This window comes from Saimiri boliviensis, chromosome 15, assembly GCF_048565385.1.
Source record: "Saimiri boliviensis isolate mSaiBol1 chromosome 15, mSaiBol1.pri, whole genome shotgun sequence".
Taxonomy (NCBI): domain Eukaryota; kingdom Metazoa; phylum Chordata; class Mammalia; order Primates; family Cebidae; genus Saimiri; species Saimiri boliviensis.
The window spans coordinates 30,749,401-30,769,929 of record NC_133463.1 but is presented as its reverse complement, the minus strand read 5'-3'; the positions used below and the strand labels follow the sequence as shown (position 1 = coordinate 30,769,929).

Genomic DNA, 20,529 nt, shown 5'->3' with positions numbered 1-20,529 from the left:
CGATTCTGGGACAGAATTGTATAGTGGTTAACTCTTCAGGCCCTAGAGTCTAAATGAACTAATTTTAAACCCTAACTACAATTCCCTAACTGGATGCCCACAGGCAGGTTACTTTAATTCTCTTCACCTCGGTTTCCTCATCTGTAAATGAGTATTATAATATCTACCTCTGAGGGGCTTAAATGAGATGACGTATGTAGAATAACATCATGCCTGATAAGAGTGAGTGCTCACACTCATACGTGGGTTCCCTAATCCACAGCAAGCACAGAAAAATATTTGTATCTTCTGCCTCCAGTATGCCACAATATAAAGAGTAATTACACTGACATCTTGGTTGACTTCGGTAACTACTTTCTTGCCTCAACATTACTGCTTTCTTTTTTCAACATTAAAGAAACTAAGAAATAATCCAATTTCGATTTGGATTCTTGAAATGCCGGGATGAGAGACAGGCATATAAACACTGGTCGAAGAGCTGACAAGGATTTGGCTTTATTCTAGTGAATAAAAATGTCATGAAAAAGGAGTTATGGAAGAGTTATGAAGGAACAGTGTAATGTACTAAATTATAGACCTTAAAATCATCAGTTTGCTTTCAGACATTCAGTCCCATACTGGAACAAACTACCTCTGACAATAATTCCCTGAGAAAATGATTTTTCTAATTCGATCCATATAAACCAGGCTGAGTTATTAAGGAGAAAAATGAGTTTAATAGTATAGGATTCGATTGCGTATCATCCAAGAAAGGTGTCCTGTAAAAAATGTTTTGATTATTAATTGACCTCTGGTAACTTTAGTGTTGTAAATACTTGTATTATATGAGGTAGACAGTTTTAAAAAAAAACTCTCCATTAGACAGACTTAAAATTTTGTAATAATATTTAAGAAAATGATAACATTATGAAAAAATGAAATATCTGATTAATGCTTAACTTTGTACAACTCGAATATAAACTTTAAAAATATTAGAAATTATAACATTTGAGTGCATATAACGTTTTGTACATTAGGATGAATTGCATGCTGTCCTTTTCCTCTTTGCACTTTCAGTCACCTTAAATAAACAAATATATACAGCCGACACAGAACAACAGTGCATCCAAAGCAAATGTGCATTTTAAATTATTTCTCCTGGCCAAGTCTTTTTTTCACTTAGCATTTTATATTAGCATTTCTTATCATCCCCACCCTTTCTTTGACAGTTTGTAGTTCTCTGAACCAAACAAGCAACAGGTTGAGATTGGAAGAGAGCAAAATCAGGAAAAACGAAAACTGTTTTTTAAAGGTTGGTACAAATTCCATTGATTAAACAATTTTATAGTCAAAGATGAGGAGGAAGCTAATTCTTCCAAGGGCCTACTCATGGGCAATGTTTGAAAACAATACTGGTGCAGGCTGAGGGAGAGTTCATGTTTTTGACTATCTGGGAACGGGTATTTCAGTTACACTGTGCTCTCTCCAGCTTCCTCCCAAAAGACAAATTCCACCCCTGCCTCTTTCCTTACTGCCTGTTCCCCGTCTCCCACCCCAAGCTCAATGTAACACTTGGCTCTTTTCACAGTTTCTCATTACTAAGTTTTAAAAACATTGCCTAACTGATAATTACAATCTGAAACAATTCTTTTGGGGGAGCCCTGGGCTATTGCTGGCTGGTAATCTTTCAGGAATGTCAAAGAGAGGGGAGGGCACTTCGAAACTTCAGAGACAGGGACTTGTGTCCCCTTTCATGCCTCCCTTCCCCACTCCTGGCTCCTGGCCTGTCCCTTGATTCCCCATCCTCCCTGAGGCCCGCCATCTTCCCTCCTGATGGGACTCCTACTTCTTGGTTCCTATTCCCTCCTTTGTAGCTCTTACCTTAATTGCATTGTTCCCTTCTCCTGCCCATTTTTTCGAACTGGGAAATCACCTTTCCATTAGAAGGGCACGTTTGAATTTTGGCAAATTCTGTATCAATGAGAATCAGAAAGGGCTTTTGGGTGGGCTACCTCCAGCCTGGGCTAATAATGTACCTTGGCATCAGCCCCAGTCAGAAGGCAGGCCTTGTGGTTTCTCATTATCCTTCAGGGGGTTCCATTTGGACTAATTCTTGTCATTCCATCCATACCAGCTCCCCTTGCCCCCACCAGAAAAAGCAACAATGAAGGCAGCGACCTGGGCCCTCCAGAGTGAGATGAAGGTTGCCAGTTCCCAGTGCGGGAAGAGGCCAGAGCAGAGCTGGTAAATTCACAGAGTACACAAATGTGTGAGAGGGGCATGCATGAGCCCACCTCTCTCAAAGCTCCTCTATAGGCAGGACCATTCCTGACTTTACTATTCCTTTTGCCAATTTCCCTATGGAACACTTTCTGTGTGGGAGGGCACAAGACATGGGCTATAACATGGCCAGAGACCCCACCTTCTTTACACAAGGAAAAATCAACCAAACGGAGATGCTGTCAACGGTGATTCTTCCTCCCACGTTGCTTCCCTTTTTAAACTATTGTTTTTTCAATTCATGGAGCAGTTGAGAAACCGGTGTGCATCTCGCCTCCCCTCCCATTCTATCAAAACCTGTAAGACACACAAGGAAATCGAAAGCCACAGCAAGAGAGAGGAGAGAAAGAGAGAGAGAGAGAGAGAGAGAGAGAGAGAGAGAGAGAACACAGAGAACAAAAATCCTCCTTGGCTTGTTTTTCCAGGGTGGCCAGGCAAGGTGTGAAAATCCATATCTCCCTCTTGGCTGGCAGGTAGAAGGTTCTGGGAAGGCTGCGCTCCCTCCTCTCCCACGGGCTCTCACGTCCAGGCTGTTCCCTCACCCTCAGCCTCCCTCCGTGCCAGCTTCCTCCTCCGCCTCTCTGCTGTCAGGTCTCCCCTGCAAGACGGACCTTGGCCCGCCTTGGTGCCGGGCCGAGGCGGCAGGAAAGGCACCGCTACCTGCAGCCGCACGACTCTACCACCATGTCCTCGTACTGCTTGTAGACCACGTTATTACCGGCGTCGATGTACAGGATGCTGATGGGAGTCAATTTGGTGGGCACGCAGCAGCTGGGCGGGGTGGAGCCGGGGTCCATGGAGTTCATCAGCGTCTGGATGATGGCGTGGTTGGTAGGCTCCAGGTGCGAGCGCAGCGGGAAGTCGCATACACCCTCGCAGTGATAGGCCTCGTACTCCAGGGGCGCGATAATCCAGTCGTCCCAGCCCAGCTCCTTGAAGTTCACGTGCAGGGGCTTTTTGCTGCAGCGCAGCCTGGACTTCTTGCCGTGCCGCTTGCCATGGCGGCTGGCGAAGGCCGTGCGCCGCCGCCGGCGGCCGGGCGAGGGCAGCCAAGGCCCGGCGTCCGGGGCGCCCGACGGCGGCGGCCACGACCCCTGAGCGGCAGTGCCGGGGCCCGCAGCCTCCGCCGAGCTCAGCTGCTCGCGCATCTCGGCAAACAGGTTCTTGCGCTCGGATCTGGTGAACACCACGAGCAGGGCGCGCTCCTGAGGAGGCCGCACCCTCCGGCCGAAGCCCAGACTCCGCAGGTCCGGAGGTGGCGGTTGCTGGGGTCCCCGCGCGCGCGCCTCGGCCTCCACGGCGTCCGGCTCGCCCCACGCGGCCCGCAGCTCCAAACACAGCTGCTTCCAGGGCTGGTGGCGCAGGCCCTGCCACACGTCGAAGACTTCCCAGCCGGTCGGCGGCGCCCCCTGCGGGTCCAGGGTCCGCGCGTCCAGCAGCAGGGGCGACAGGCAAGGGAAGAGCTGCACGTGGAGCGGCCCGGCTGGTGGCCCCCAGGGCGCTGAGGGCGCCTGGCGAAAGAGCCGCAGCTCCGCGCCCACCAGCTCTTCTTTGTCTGAGAGCATGGACACATCAAACAAATACTTCTGTCTCCGGAGAGGAGTGTGCGAGAGATCGTCTGCGAGATAAAAAATAATTACAGTCAGTTTCACTTAAGGGGGAGATCAGCCCGGTGCTCTTCAGCCGCCCCCGGGAGGAAAAGGGCGGGGAGTGGGGGCAGGCCGGCCGGGGAGTTCAGCTTGGCCGGCCCGGGGCCCGACCACCCCGGCTCCCCATCTGGCTGGTGCGTGGCGCAGGGAGGGGAGCGCGCCAGGGCAGGCCCCCTCCTCCGGGTCAGCTCGGGACTCTCAGGGCGGAAGTCGGTGGCTGCTGGTGAGGCGGCGTCGGCCTCCCGGGTTTTCCCCCAAGAGGCTTCATAACCGCTAATGTGCCCTTTGTGGTCTCGAGCCTGGGTCGCGCTTCCCCCAGACCTCCTCCAGGCTGGGCTGCCTGTTCTCCTTCACGTCTCAAATGTCACCTCCTCCAAGTGGCCATCCCGAGCACCCTGATCTAAAGTAGCCTCTTCCGGTGCCTATCACAGGACTGGCTTATCTTCCTGGTATTTGGGATTATCTACAACTACCTTGTTTATCTTCTTAGTAGTCTGCCTTTCTCAGCAATACTCTGCCCGCCTTCACCAACCCAAAGGAGCTAGGTCGATGTCATTGTTCACCTTGCTACCCTCAGTGCCTAGGGCCGTGTCTGACCTGGAGCACACGCCAGTCAGTTACGTGGGAAAATCCCACGCCAGCGAGTCTTAATCTGGCTCACCAGAATCTCCTAGAGAACTGAAAAACTGCCAGGACCAGGGCTTGACTCAGCCAATTGCATAAATATCTAAGGACAGAATTGGGCATGGGATTTTTGTTTATTGTTTGTTTTTTTTTGTTTGTTTGTTTGTTTGTTTGTTTTAACTCCAAGATGATTTAAAGGTGCAGTTCTAGTTTAGACCCACTAGTCTGGGGTAACATTGCTGCCCATCAGGCGGTTTTGGTGGGTCCAACACAGTGCACGCAGAATGAAGAGCTGATGAGGGATTTATTTATTTATTCGCCAATCATTAAACAACAAACAAAAGAGCAATGAAGTTTCAAAAGTATTGGGAGCAGGGAGAGACAAATGAACAAAACATACACCTTGCGTCTGTCCATTGAGAAGATCCTGCAGTCAATGAAAAATATATATATACCTGGAAGGCGGAAAACCTCAGCCAGGGCCAATTAGACGCACGCGCGCGCGCGCGCACACACACACACACACACACACAAACAGACTCTCCCATCTCTCTTCCCATGCCCAATCTAAAATTCTCTTGCTTTGAAACTATTCCTGAAGAAAAAGGTTTGGTTATACATGAGCGGAAAAAAAATGGGGACAGGTGAGGTAGGGGAGTGTAACAGGCTTTTAAACCAAGGCAAATTCTTCAGAACCACGGCAAAACTGGACTTCTTTTTTGACACATTTGTACACGAAGCCAACTCCACTTCAATGTGCAAGGCGGAAAGCTAACCAGATTTTCCTGGGCTGCCTTCCCATAAAATATTTACAACCCAGCAAATACAAAAATCCCCAAAGCCCCCAGCCTTCCCCAGAAGCTAGTAAAGTTTGGGTCGATTTCAATAGTAAAAGTGTCACTGGGCTCTGTGTCCCACCCTCTCTACCAGTCCAGATGTAGCCCAGGGGCACTGGCTCTGGAGCCTCAGCCACACCCAGTTTGTACTCAGGGCTGACCGAAGGACTGGCTGCTTCACTGTTACACACAAGCCCCAACCTGAGATGGAGTGTGGGAAGGGTTAGAAAGGTGAAAAGGGAAAAGCTGCTGCAGGCAGTTGATTTATGGAAGCCAAGACCTTCAAACCGACCAGGGTCACATTAAAATCAGGGGGAATTCAGCAGACTTTCTTCTCCTTCAAAGAAACCTGTGTCTGACAATGCTCAGCCACCACCCAGATCTCTGGACCTACTGCCTTAGGCTTAGCTTCCTGCCTCTCTCCGCAAACTAGGGATGAGATGAGAACAATATATCCAAGGCATTTGCTGCACTAGCTAAGTGTTATTAGGGCTAACACATTTCTAATCAATATCCACCTGCACAGAACAGTTCTGAAAGGTAATTACTCGTATTATTCCCATTTTACAGATGAGAAAACCAAGGATTGGAGAAATTAAGGTATTACCAAAAGACCACTAGGAAATGATGAGGCTGAGATCTATATTATGTCTATTTAATTCGGAGTTGGAGCATTTAGCTCCTCAGCCCCATTGCCTCTCCACTGTAGTCTGGGTACTAGACTCTAAAAGTAACCAGAAGTGGCAAGGATATAAGAAAAGGAGAATAGAATACACATTATTTGCAGGGTTTGCTAGAAATAAAATCTAGGCTCCCTTAGGAAATTATTTCCTTCTTTGCTTACATAACTCTTGAGATGGTTTGCCACTGGATGGAGTGCATTAGGCAGGTGTAAAGAATTCATTTATTTCTCTCTCATGCAATATAGGGGAATCAGCCTGCTTTTGTTTTTACTCTTAAAAAAGATGTGTGGGCTAATAAATGATTAATTTGCACAGCTGAGTTAAAACTGAGGCAAGCATCTGTAGAGAAAGGCCTCTTACTGATTCTACAGCCTTAGGATTTCTGATGATATTTCCAGCAAGACCAGCCCACCCCTACCCTTTCCAGGTTTCAGGGCAAGAATGCAATTCTCTTCTCTTCCCACACCAGCTCCATCACAAACTTTAGGGGCCTCACTTGTGTACATGTGGATGCCCACCCCTCCCCCCCCAGGCTCAAAGCTTAAAGCTGTGCAGTTTCACAGGTGCACACATCAGTGGTATGATCTACCTTTGGGAGGACTGAACAGAAGAAGAAGCTGTCCAGACGCTGGAAGTGGGCTCAGGGATATTTGGGTAAGAATTCTGTGGCCCAGGTAGCTGGAGCTTGGTCTGGAATAGTGATTCTCAAAGCCACTAAATCTGCAGTGGTCTTTAAATCTGCATCATCAACATCACTTAGGCACTTGCTAGAAATGCAAATTCTCTCTGGCTCCAGAGGCTTGTGGTAGGGTCCAGAATTTGCATTTCTAGTAAGCTCCCAGACATGCTGATTCTGCTGGTCCAAGGAATCACTCTAAGAACCACTGATCTAAGTGGGGGTTGTCCTCTAGGTTCTTTGAATTCAGCACCAAGTAGGAAAGAGTACCCACTCTACTGCTGGGCAGCATCTAAGGTGGTACACACCAGGACCAAGTCACTTCTACCTCTCCCAGACCATTCCTGCTCCCCAAAGCCACTCCCATTTTTTTATCCTTTCAACCACAAGTTCTCTCACTGGGTCTCCAGAACCTCTAACCCCTGAACAGAAGGTCCAAGAAGGTGGCTCATCTGTGCAGCTACCCTGCAGACCACATTCCCCACCTGTCTAAACCTGCATCACAGAAATAGCTCAGAGGAGGTATCCAACCTGAGGAGTGAACACAACACCTTACACTGTTATCCTGAAGACACTTGGCCTGCTGCCTGCTGACCTGGCATCACAGAGCCTGGCTCAGCTGCCATAAGCCATCTGTGGGCAAAATGCCAGCTTTTCATGCTCCCTTCCACAAGCCTCCTCTCCCATTAAGTCTTGTATAAATGAAGACTGATGTCATCAAATGATCCTCTCTCCCAGGACTTTGACTAAAAAAAAAAAAAAAAAAAAAAAAACATGCACTTGTCACGTCAAAATCCACGGCACTTTCCCACATCTTGGTAGTGAAACCTATGCTTTGGGCCCTTAAATTGAAATTGACCAGCAATACATGGTGGAAGCTTTTTATTTCCCTTTTACTTTGCATCAACCTGGTTTGTTACAGCTGACTCACACTTCTGTTAACAACGTTTGCTGAATATTAGACATATAAACATTTCCAGTTACAATTGCTGGATTTGGGCTTATCTTCTTTCCCTGGCAGGTGGGGAGAGAAAGGAGGGGGAAGAGAGAAAAATAAGAAGGAAAGAACAAACCGTGGCATATTAGAAGATACTCCTTCATAATGGTCAAAAGGTTGGAAAAAGGCTAAAAGCACCTCAAACATATATTTCTGGTGTAGAATTTAGGAAAATTTTAAAAGGGAGGAGATGTTGGTCCAAGGGTACAAGTTTTCAGTTAGGGTGAATATAAGGTAAAAAAGAAAATTTAATTTTAAAAAAAAGAGAAAGCAAGAGAAGGAATAGTACCTATTTGCAAAGTAGGTACTATTGCACCCATTTTAAATGAGGAAACTGGCTTAGAAAGGAAAAGAGTGTCTGTCCACAGTCACAGTACGTGGCTGGAGGAGCGGCAAACTCCAGAACAGAAAGGAAGGGCCAGACGCCCCCAGAACCTGAGCCCCAGGAGGGCGGCATGAGGGAGGAAAGCGCGGCTGCAGGACTCTGTGCACCTGCCCACTCCGGCCTGCCCGCTTCGGCCCCAGTGCCTTCTGCTGGGGGCTGTGACCTTGGGCCAGCCTGTAGAGGATTTCCAAAAACCAGAAATTTCCTTTGGTTGGAGGTGGGAAGGGCTCGGCATTGCATTTTCCCAAGACATCTGTGAGACATATACTCAGTTTGAGGTCCCTTTTGAGAGTCCTCGTTGGTTTTTGTCACTCGCCAGTGTGTGCACCCACGGCTCTAGCTCTTCGGGCTTGCTCGATTCTTGGCACCGCTGACTTTCAACTCCACGAGATTCCTCCACGCGCATTTGGCTCGCATCTCTGTGTACCCAGTGACACTGGATAGCTACTGGCCAGGCGTCTTGCCACGCCTCCCAGCCAGGTCCACCGGAGGCACAGGCCCTGCGACTGGACCAACGTTTAGAAAGTCGAGAAGATAGTGGATGTTACCACCCCCAACCCACAGGCAGGAAGAATCACCCATCTTTGCAAGAGAAACTCTAGGCGCCTTTCCCCCACCCCCTCATTTTAGAGCCAGCTGCAGCATTGAGCGCTTGTAGGGCACTACCTTTGTGCTAGTCACGTGCTCAGAGCTTTGCTGGCCTCTCACTGAATCTTCACAGCGAACAAGGTTAGTCCTACTGTGATACTCATTTATAGATGAAGAAATTAAAGATCTAAAAGGTATCTTAACTTGCCCATTGTCTTGCAACTAGCAAGAAACAAGTGTTGAAGCTCCTAATTCCAAGTGTTCTGACCCCGGTCCTGCAGCCATGCCACTCTACCAGGGTCCTGTTTGAGCAGGAAACCAAGAAATAGGACATTCCTTCATCATCAATGTAATCAATGTGGGCTGGGTTCCCCTAGGATTTTTTTTTTCTTTTTTCTTTTCTTTACTACAAAGAAGACCTCCAAGCTCAAAATTCATGAGTGGGCTTGGAGTCATTTTTCTCACCTAGATCTCTCACCTTCAGCATTGCACTGAGGGGGCAAAGTCCATCAGGTTGGAAATAGAGCCAGCAGCCAGGTGTACTGGGTAAACAAAAATGAGCCACCAGCCCCTCCCCCTGAAGTGTGAAGGGCTTTAAGGGGAACCTGTGTGCCAACTATGTACCTTCCCCCTGGAATACAGTGATCTCCTGGGCAACCCCCTGAGGAAATACTCATCCCGAGTCGGGCTTCTGTTGAGATCTGAGCTTTATGAGCTGCTGACGCATTGCTAGCATTCTTACTGAGATGTGGCTTCTTGAAGCAATCCGTACAACTCACCCTTTCCAGGGTGCTCCTTCTTCACCCCAGTACTCATGCCTGACCCCTCAGTATAATAATCATAAGAGCAAATACTAGTGTGGCACTAAATCTGTGCTAAGCATGATCTAAATTCTTAACTTGCAATGACTCATTTCATCCTCAAAATCACCTCTGAAAAAGCCATCATTCTAAACTAAAACAGACAGCTTGAGTAACTGGCTCAAGAGAGTAAGCACTAGAGTGGGCAGTCTGGCCCCAGCATCTGTGCCACCACCCTACACATCCCAACCCTGATCTCTGTGCCTTGTAGAAACCCTGAGAAACTCCTCCATGCTGCCCATTCCTGGAGGGAGGGCATCAATCCCTGGCCGGCAAGAGTCACTCACTTCAGCAGAACTGCAGCAGTCATTTTTTTTCAGCAGAAGAAATGTCAGTGATTGGATTTGTGAAAGACAATTTAGGAGAAAATTTAACAGGGCCACAGAGGGGTACAAATGAGATAAGGTGTAAGAAAGACTTCTGAAAGCAAATGTCAGTCACTACTGATGATGTGGAATGAGCACAGGAATTTAGAGTCTAAGACACATACATTCGAGTCCTGGTCTGTGACTTAGTGGCTAGGTAACCTTGGGTAGACTGGGTCACATAATCTCTCCCAGCCTCATATGGTTCATGTATAAAATGAGAGAACCACCTCTACCTTGCAGGATCATTGTAAAGGTCAGAGAAAGTACCCAGGGATGTGCATGGCCATGTAGAAACATTCAGTGAATGCAGCCAATGTTTCTATAACTACTTACATCTTGGTAGGAAAAGGTGCACCTGTTCTCCTCTTGACTTCCTTTGAAATCCAGTTCTCTGGACTTCAGTCCTTGTGGTCCAGTTCTCTCCTCAAGATTCCAGAAGTGAGTGGAGGAAAGGTGCTAGGAAGCATAGAGGAAAGATGAAAATGCTTCCAGTTCCTGCTTATCTGAAGTCAAGTGAAGGGCAGGCTCATGGGGGCTGCAGCCTCACCTCATCATCCTGAACCTTCTCAGTCCTGTGAGGCCATATCACCACTGCTGTCCCTCCCACAATGCCAGGTGAACAGACGACCTCCACCCCAGCCACATCAAGGATCCAGCCCTTCTTGGAGGTTTCCTCTTCCGCAGGGGTCAAGGCCAGTGACAGCCCTTGTGCTAATCCAAATGACTCCCTGGCTGGTAGTGCAGCCCTGAGAGGCCTGAGGATTTCTTTCTTTCCCCCGTTTGGTGTCCTTTTGCAAGGGCACGATCTGACCACAGGGCTGGTCCGGAGTGGGAATAAGGAGGCAGAAGTTACCGATGTCACTGTGCAAATGGCTGGACACATGGTGGGGAGGGCTGCAATGACGGACCCCTTGGGCTGCAGCGTGAGGCCAGGCCTGCGGTGCCTGTCACTTTCAAAGGTCCTGTCCTTCAGTATGGGTTCCGTCCCATCACGCTCTCACCAGTCCAGCTGCTTCAGGTCTCTTGGCTTCTCCGGTGCCCTCCCCAATAGTTTGCCCTGTATTTCTCCTTCCAACGACCAAAGGGTTCCACACGAATCTTCTGCAGAGTCTTGGAGAGGCTTTTTCACTCTCTCCCTCAAGCCTCCAGACCCACGCCCTTCTCTTTGTAAGGGGCCTGGGCCTGGTAGACTCAACAAGTTAAGTGGGTCTGGTGGCCTGACTGGATCCCTCAGAGAAATCCTATTATCGGCACAGCAAGCTCCGGCTCAAGGTGAGGCAAATGAATGAGGGTGGAGAGAAAGAAAAGAATGGGGATCCTGGAATCTCACCCAACTGAAAAGAGCTTCACACTCCTCACCTCGGGGCCTCAGCACGGCCTTTAGTGGCCTTAACTTTAAGCCCAGGATGCTGGTTTCTGGCCAGCAGTGCTGGCTGATGGGGAGCGCTCCCCCGCGAATGCTGCACACTCCATCAGGAGCTCCAAGGTGCTTTAGGGAAACTCCTTTTGTCTCCAGAGGATGAAACAGATTCATTTACAAAGTAGTTTTCCTGAACTTAGTCAGTGACCCTGATGGCTGCCAGAGAGACAATGCTGAGATCAAGGACATTTCACTGTGTTTCTCTCTTTTCAACGTGGTCCCATTCTGGGCTCCCGACCACAGCGGCTCAAATCTTAATTTGACATCTCCACTGCAGAGGAAACCCAAACCAAAGCTCTCCTACTGTTCCCGCGCTCCCTCCCCATCTCACTGTAGCGTGCACGCAGCATGCCCTTCCCCTGGGGCCCGGACCTGGTGGGATTGCTGGGGGCCGCCTTCCCTGCACTGACGACCAGGGAGCCACCAGGTCCTCCAGGAAAGTTAGGGGAGCGGAAAGAGAGAAATCCCGAAGCTGCCCTTGGAGCTGGAATATGATTGGGCCTCTTGGCTTCAGTTTTGAGATCAAAAGTAGAAGGAAGGGTGTTCATTTGATGTGGCTTCCCCTCCCTAACCAGTTCTGAGGTTGCAGGTGGGGGCGAGGGTTCAAAGTGGCTTGTAGTTGAGGGCAGGATATTGGACTTAGTGTTCAGGGGTCCTGCGCAGGAGAAACCGCTGTGCTGTGTGTGCTCTTTAAGGTACTGGGCCGGGTGCACCCTTAGAGGACTGGAGAGCCGCAATCTCTGTCTGCGGCGTTCATTTTGGCCTGACTTTCGAAGCAATTCAGCAAAATGAGATTCGTGGGTCCTGGTCTATTCTTAGACACTTTCCCTCCGCACCGAGTGTAAGAGCGGCAGTGGGCTGGGAAGCTGAGTGGGAGCTAGAGAAATACGCCTGGAAGCCAGATTTGCAAAGCAGACGCGCGGATTCCCCTGGCCTCCTACGTTATTAATTATTCGGAGATGCCCGCCACCCGCTACTAAAGCCAATTCCCCGCGCTGCCCCTGTTCCCGCCCTCTGCCCCTCTCTGCAAGCTAAACCAGTTTGGGCTAGAGGCTCGCCCCACGCCTGTTTCACGCCCACTCTGGGGTCCCTAAACCGTGCCCCGCCCCCAGGCGCCAGGTCCACGAGCGCCGCAGCGCGGACTTCCCTAGGAAAGTTGTCCAGCGCCGCCCGCCGCCCGCCCCCTCCAAGCTCTGCGGCCCCTCACCCCAGGTGGACCCAACCTTAAGTCCCCAGCAGTGCTAATGGACTGTCTTAGAAAGCAGAGAACGGCAACCCTGCAACCCATTAGTCCAAGAAGGACCTATTTAATTCCTGTAAACAGGAGATACTATTTAACCGACTTTGAGCTTAAAGATAAACAGCCAGGGCTTGGGATGGGGGATGGAAGGATGTCAAGCAACGGAATGGCACAATGAATCCACATTCCGGCATTCCACACCTCGAGGGCTCGGCTCGATTCAGTCCCCTGGTCCAAAGAGCGTCGTCTGACCCGGGTTATTCAATACCCGAGGGGTTATCGAACTAATGCCTTTCCTTTTACGTAAAAGCCCCCAAGGATTATTGCTGATTTGCTCTGGGTCTTCTGGTGCACGCAGTAGTCCTAGCAGGAAACAAGTATCTTTCTGCCCTGTTTCTATCGTACCATCTTCCTCCCTACCTCTCCATCTCATTCCCTTCTTTCTTCTCCCCCACCGCTCCAGAAAGACGTCACCACTTTCGAGGAGATGTGCAAGAACTCCAAGGACTCCAGCTAAGAAAAAACATGTAGTGTTAGGGCCTCCAATGCAGTGCCCTGCGTTCTGCGGGGTCCAGGTGACACGCATCCTCTCCGGTCGGAAAGAGGAGCTTTCGGCGGGGCGTGGGGGCTCACACCTATAATCCCAGAACTTTGGAAGGCCAAGGCGGGCGGATCACGAGGACAAGAGTTCGAGACCAGCCTGGCCAGCATGGTGAAACCCCGTTTCTACTAAAAATACAAAAAATATATATATATACAAAAAATACCAAAAAAAAAAAAAAAAAAAAAAAAAACAATTCGCTGGGCATCGTGGTGCGCGCCTGTAATCACAGCGATTCGGAATGCTGAGAATCATTTGAACCCAGGAGGTGGAGGTTGCAGTGAGCCGAGATCGCCCCACTACACTCCAGCCTGGGCAACAGAGGGAGACTCTGTCTCAAAAAAAAAAAAAAAAAAAAAAAAAAAAAAAAAAAAAAGGAGCTTTCAAGTTCTGATTCTGTTGTGGGGTGGGGAGGGCAGGGAAGAGGGATTCGCAAGGCCTTTGGTAATCTGTGGCCCGGGTGACTTTTTTCTTTTAATGCGCAGAAACCACAGGATGTTTGAGCACGTTGTTAGATTCCCCCCCCCCCACCACAGCCTCCACTGGCAAATCCACCGCGCAAACTCCCAGAGGCCCGAGAGCCTCCTGCGTTGGGAAAAATGCTGTGTCCGTCTCAGATTAGCCTCCTTTGCCAAGAAAACTCGCCAAGAATCCCTGCGCAACCTGCACTCTCGCGGTAGAACATACTAGGTGGTCTTTCTTTCTCTCTTTTTAAAATCTTCTTGCTTTTCCCTGTAAGGCAGACCTTAAGGCCTTAAGGATTGGAACTATAATAACATGTTTAACAGAAAGTCGGTGGCCAAGAGTTTGCTCTGTGGCCTTAAACATGCCTTCGCTATTCGAACCAGAAGAGCAGAACAACTTCTAGTTTAAGGCTTCTTTCCCTTACCCTCCGGCTTTTTGCAAGACCTTCCAGTTCACCTGACTGGAAGAGGACTCTGAACCTGGACAGTGGCGCAAACTCCGTACCCGCGCTTCTGCAGGCGCGCCCTCACACGCACACCCCACCTTGAACGCTTAGCAAGCCTTTTCCGAGGCTGTTCCCTTTTTCCGGGGAAATAAAGCCTAGATTGGAACCTTCTGCCCAGCTTCCTCATTTGGCCGTCTGGTCTGCATTAGTGTTTTTATAAGGGACTCAAACAAATCGAATACAAGGTCACCAAATAATTAACAGTTGTGAATTCCCTCCGTCCCCATTAAAATACTTCCCTGCTTATATTTCATTTTCGGTTTGCCAACGACAACATGGTACCGGCAAAAGCACTGCCGAATTGATTACACCACTCTGCGGTCCAGGTCCGCCCAGAAACCCGCTGTTTTGCATAACATGAGGTACCAGATGAACTTCAATCCCGCGGGAACTGTGCAACTCTCTGAATGCCCTCCGCGCAGCCGCAGCCGGGCTATTCCCAGAATGGTTCCGCTCTGCCCCTTGATAGACTCAGAAGGTGAACGGAGAAGTCAACAATTAGTGGCAAACTGTCCTGAGAGTTATTTCTAGTGTATCAAGTTCTTCAAGGATATTCCCAACTCGTTTTGGTTTTTGTCTGTGCCATACTGCCTCCTTTTTGAGCGTGTTATTACAACAAGAAAAAAGTAAGGCGTATTCTGATTTCAAAGTCCTCTGGAAACCTAACTCACAACAATAGTCTTAGACTCATTTTGGTTCTCTCATTCTTGAGAGTTTTTTTCTTCTTATTGGAATTATGTGGCACTTTTCACTACATAAAGTCTGAGTCTCTGCTAGCTCGCTCTCTCGCTCGCTCTCTCTTTCTCTCTCTCTCCCTCCCTCTCTCCACCCCTCCCTCCCCTGTATCTCTCAGACCTGTTGAATTCAGAGAACTAACTGTCTGCCTTTCCCAGGCCCCAGGGCTGGGGGTCCAGGCCCCCAGTACTAGTAGCTTTTTAATGAGTTATTTCATGAGCAAATTGTATTTTCACCATATCCAACCTGTCCATTCTCATCCCAAGATGGCACCAAAGCACATATACACACATCTTTATGGATCTTTATGGATCCAACATCATCTCTAAAGCACAGTATGAGAGCATTTTTAAAAACCAGGGATAACGTGATCAAAATAAGAACAGGAGGAAGTAAGGCACACCAAAATTCAGACCCTCACATCTAGTTACACTCACACTCCCAACTGGTTAGTGACTATAGACAAATATTAGACCGGGCATTGGGGGAGGGGGATCTTTCCATTTTTTTTTTTTTTTTCTGACTTCTTCTTCTTGTCATCATCCATTAGAAACAACCTCACCCCTTAAATTATCTATACAGTGCTCTAGTTAAACGTGCAGGGTCTAGAAACTTATATAAGCCCCACCTCTCACTAGCTGTGTGATCTCGAGCAACTTGTTTAACTTCTCTGTATTCTTCACCTGTAAAATGGGGTGATGATAGCGTTTTTCTCGGAAGAGGTTGTGATAACTCAGCAAGATCATTAATGTAACAAATTTTAGTTCAATACTTGGTACACAGTAGATTTTCAATAGATCGTGGTTACTATTATTACTCCTAGGTGTCTGGAGAGCATACTGAAAGAAGGAACCTTTTCTTTTTTCTTTTTCTTTTTCTTTCAAATTAGCAATAAGTTCTTCTCCTGGAGGATAGGGAGAAGTGGCCCGGGATGGAGTAGTACAGAAATTGCTTTCTTTGTAAACCTAAAGCGCCGGTTATTCACTTTGGGCAGACTTTATGCCTGCCCTCCCACTCTCAACTACAGGTTTCAGGTGTAACTTTGGGGTTTTCAGGGTAAGGAAGACTTTTTACAGACACTGTACACTAGCAAGTCGCTCTTGCCTCCTGGACTGGCTTCGGGGCTCCTTTCCTTTTCTTCGCTCCTCCCCTTGTGGGACCCCCGGCTCCTTCAGGCCAAGCCAACCCCACTCGACGGCGATTTAAACCTCCCTTAGGCGAGGCGCCAAGTTAGCGCGGCTGGCCCAGCTCTAGGCGGGTCGCCGCTCTTTCCTCCTCGCCAGGCAGTCCACGCGTTGGGGGAGGGGACCTTAGGGGGTTTGGCGCGGTTAAGAGCCCCACGTGAGAGGGGCGGAAGTCTTCGCCAGGAGCCGGGGATGCGCGGCTGGCGGGTCCCTTCCATCACGGGAGACGAGACACCGTTTGATGTGTTATGACATGAACCCTCAATTAGATCGCTGAGTTGAAACACTCCAATCAGGGGCCCGATGCTAAGCAAGCCCCGGAAGGTCCAGCCCGAGGTCACCGCCGGTGACACATCAAATCAAAATCAGTGAGAGGGAAAGTGAGGCTTTCCCTTTATCAAGCTGAGGCTGCAGCCAGCAACGCACCCCCTCCTCTGCGCACCCCTCCCGCCCGCGGCTCCGCACTCCTACACCCCCGAGCGGCGGGCTACGTGCCGCACCGCTTTCCCAGTCAACGAACCGCCTTTCTTCGCATTTTCTGGGAACCCGGAGACGCAGAGGAGACTGCGACTTTGAAGCTGCCGTCCGGGCGGTCATTCCGCGTCTCCTCCCGCTGTGGACCACTCGAATCCCCAGCCCTCGATGGCATTCCCGGGTTGTAACCGGACTTGTAGATCTCGGTCCTGCTAGTCTGGAGGCCTTGGCTTGGGAACAGAGGCCTCCCTAGCCTGGGTGCATATGCAATTCCTCCTCTATCTCCGGGATCCCAGGGCTCAAAGCGCAGTGCCCAGCAAGGAGGCCGCACGGCAAACAAACTAGGGTAGAGTGAGTTCGCGTCTACGCCGGATTTGGGACCCTCCAAGACGTCCCCCTAATCCTTGTCTGAATGCCACAGGTTTCCATAGACACCTTCGAACAACCCTCAGGGTCTTTTGGTCCTGTGCCAAATTCACAGGGCGAAGCGAACCAGTTAGGGTGCCCACTTGGGGGAGGGGCGGAGATTGTTGCCACTTCACTCCCGGGCAAAGAAAATGCGCGCCCAACCGCCGGCCAGCCTAGGCCTCTGGGATTTCTTCTCTTGAAGAAGGGCCTCTTGAGCAGTCTTCTCTGAGGTTCCTTAGCCTCCTTCCGGGAGTGTAGTAGAGAAGGTCACGATTAACAGAGGACTTGGAGGTAGAAAAACAACTGTAGCAGGGCGTGCAGCGTGCGGAGGGTTAGGGAGCTGCACGCACAGCGCGGAGGCCAGGGACTCAGTTGTACTACTACGAAGAAGCCACGTGTCTTTGCAAAGGTGGCTTTAGTAGTCCTAAAATCATCATAAAATACCCGGCGTTAATTTGCCCTCTGGACCTTTCAGCAGCTCATGAACCTCGCTGACCTCGGACTGCAGCCGCGAACTCAGCGTGGGCAGGACTCTCGTGCAAGGAACGCGACTAAGAGAGGCGGGGGGCTGGAGCCGCGGAAGAGCCCGGAGGCGGGGGCGGAGGAGGGTTAGCCTACTCTAAAAAGCTTAGGAGAAGTGCTAGCACCCAGGGTAGCCGTGCCTGAAGCAGCTTTCGAACCACGAACTCCAGCGCTGCAAGGTTCCTCGGCAACCCCACTTAACTGGGAACAGGTCAAAGTCGTGGAGCTAAGTCTATGGAGGACGGTGGAGTGGATAACTACCTAAATCTCTTTCATCCCCTCCTTTTCTTCTCATCTCCTTCCCTTTTCCTCTCCTTTCCTTTTCCTCCCTATCTTTCCTGTCTCCTTCCACGTTATTGTCTCCCTCCTTTAGGAGCTGAGTTGCCGGTGCCTGTGGATCCCTCCCAAATTTCTGGGACCAGAGGTAATGCGAGGTTTTCATGAGGGCACTGGCCACGCTGCGGATCAACGCCGGTGGCAAGAAGGGGGCGCAAGGGTTTCCGCAGACACCGACACACGCAACGCGCTTTCACAGAGGGTACCAGGGATCCTCCCTGACCCCCACCAGCCCTCGAGAATAGCGCTGAGAGAGAAGCGTTGCCTGGCTGAGAAAGGTGGATGGGCACACCCATGTACCTTTGTGTATTAAGTACCCACAACCCCCAAACATAGCTGTCCCTGCCCGGGCCCGCCCAGCTGCTGCCGCCGCATCTGCAGAAATCACTAGGGCTGAGGCCTCGGAGCAGCCGGGAGCGCGACGCTGGAGCAAAAAAGCCGAAGGGCGCAGGGCTCCAGCCTGGCTGACCATCCCAGCACCCAGCGCGGGGACCAACCGAGAACCCACGCGGTGTCAGGACCAGGGGGCTGCCCGACGCCTCTCGCGGACTAGCTCCTCAGACGGTGGAACTCGCTAGTGCTGGCTTTTCCCGGGTCTTTCCAAGGCTCACTCATGCCCTGGATCTGCCCCAGCAGCTGAGGCTTTGGACTGCGAACCCAGTACCCCTAGACACCGGTTCCATTAGTTCCCGCCCCGTCCCCTCTCCAACCGGGTTCATCCACCTACTGCCTCTTGTCCACGTTTCCCCCACCAGCCACCAGACAAGCCGCAACCACGCCGCTTTCTGCAAAAGGGAAAGAAGGAAAGAAGAGAGAGAGAAAGAAAGCGGCGGGGGCAGGGGCGGGGGGGAAGGAAGGGAGGATTACAGGCTGGAATAGAATCTACAGCCGCATTCAGAAACTTACTCGGAATTGAGAAAAACCAATTTAAGAAAAGTAAAGGGGAAGTGTCCAAAGCGGGAAGGGAATTCACAAATGCAGCCTCCCCGGCTGGAGTAGCACCCTGGCTGCGGAGCTCCAGCGGGAGGGGTGTCGGGCGTCTTCTGTGCCACTTACCTAGTCCCCTGTCTACAAAGCTGGTGATCGTATTAGCCGACTTGGAAGACTGGAAAAAGCTGGCATTGATACCCAGCTTCTCTGCGATGGAGTAAGTCCTGTAGATTGACAGCATGTACTCGTGGGGCACCACTCGCGGACCCGTGCCTGGAGGCTCCTGCGCCCAGGGCTGCTGAGCCTGGGGCTTGTCCTGAGGTCGCGGCTGTGGCTCCTGGCCCTCCTGGCCAGCGCCACTCTCGCGCGGCGCCCGCGGCATCTTCCCTTCCTTGCGGCTCCGCATGCCCTTGGAGCCCAGCTCGGCGGAGGACGAGGAGGATGAGATGGAAGCCTGCTGGAAACCGGGCAAATCCCACAGAAAACTGATGAGGAAGACGGCCGAGAGCAGGACCCTGAGAATATCCATGGCGGGCAAGTGGCTGCGTCTTCCCAAGAGGCGGTGGCGGCTGCGCAGGACGCGCGGGGCACGGAGCGGCTGGACAGCGGCCGGGGCCCGGCTCCTCCGGCGGACTCGGAGTGCGAGGAGCCGGGTCCCAGCCACACAAACCCCGGCCCCGCCACGCCCCCTCCCGCCCCTCGCCGGGAGGGGAGGAGAGGGGAGGGGGGGCAGAGCAGGGGTGGGGAGGGTGGGAGGAGAGCCGGGTGGTGCGGGACGGAGGTGTGGGGGAGAGGGGCCGCGGTGCGCCGGTGTGGCAGGAAGACGCAGCGCCCCCGCGGGACGCGCGCGGGGTTGCCTGGCGGTGCGTGCGGCGCGGGACCCAAGCGCTGACCGGGGGAAGGCGGGCGCGGCCGGCCACTGGCCGGGGAGCAAAGGCCGGCGGGCCGCGCCAGGGCGCCCCTCGAACTCCTGGAGGCGCGGTCCCTCCGCAGCGCGGACCCGGCTCTCGGTCCTCGCCAGCTGCCTCCGCTTTCCTGGGAGCGAGCGGCCCCGGAGGAGCGAAGCGGCGGCGGCGGCGCCCCCCAGAGACGGCTCCGAGCAGGCGCCTGTGCTGCAGGCTGCGCGCTGCCTCGAGGCGGTGGTACCTTCCCTTCTCGGCCCCAACTGCCAGGCGGCCGTTCGCGCCCCTCAGGGGCCAGCCCCGAGCCGGAAAAGCCTCGCCGTGGGCCAGGCGCAGGGACCGGCTCGGAACAGCCCCATTTTCTCGGTGGGGTATCGCTCTCCACAGAGACAGGCGTCTATTCCCGACCCTCGAGGTCAGGCAAAGGCCACGAGCCTTTAGAGTTTGGATCGATGCTAAAAGCTGCTGCGCTCCCCTGCAGGCCCCAGCCTCTCCTCTCGCAGTCCTCAACCTCTTCTGACGCTGCCTTCAGCCGCTCCACGTCTCCTTCGTCTGCTCCCGGGATCCTCTCCCTCTCGCGGCCTGTCCCCCTCCTCCACTGCGTCCCCATTTTCCCTCTCTTCTTTCCCTCCCGCCTGCAGGACTTCCTCCTTCCCCAAGTTCCTTCTGCATTCCAATCCCTCTTTCCCCAGCCTGCTTTTCTTCTCACACTGCCCTCCCATCTCACACTGCCTTCCCACCCTCTCTCTTCCCGGCCTCCCCCTCCCCTTCCAGTGGACCCCTCCCTTTGCAGCTCTACCCCAATCTGTTTCTCTTCAGCCCAGCCTCGCCCCATCACGAGTTTCCTTTATCTGTCCCCAGATTCCCGTGCCTGTCTTCCCC

At 51.7% G+C, this 20,529-nt stretch overlaps 1 protein-coding gene across 1 annotated transcript; it reads right to left on the bottom strand.

Annotated features, from left to right (window-relative positions):
- Positions 1–687: 687 nt before the first annotated feature.
- GDF6 (growth differentiation factor 6) lies at positions 688–19,389 on the bottom strand. Its single transcript, XM_003938750.3, has 2 exons — positions 18,872–19,389; positions 688–3,877 (listed from the first exon to the last, which is right to left on the bottom strand). The coding sequence occupies exons 1-2, from the start codon at positions 19,272–19,274 to the stop codon at positions 2,916–2,918; spliced, it is 1,365 nt and encodes a 454-aa protein (XP_003938799.1). The 5' UTR covers positions 19,275–19,389; the 3' UTR covers positions 688–2,915.
- Between the last annotated feature and the right edge of the window lie 1,140 nt (positions 19,390–20,529).

Bases quoted from the DNA above. Each gene is read 5' to 3' on its own strand.
- GDF6 (XM_003938750.3), bottom strand. From the start codon at position 19,274: ATGGATATTCTCAGGGTCCTGCTCTCGGCCGTCTTCCTCATCAGTTTT. The intron at 3,878-18,871 runs GTAAGTGGCACA...TTTATCTCGCAG, and splicing joins CTTTGTAGACAGGGGACTAG to ACGATCTCTCGCACACTCCT.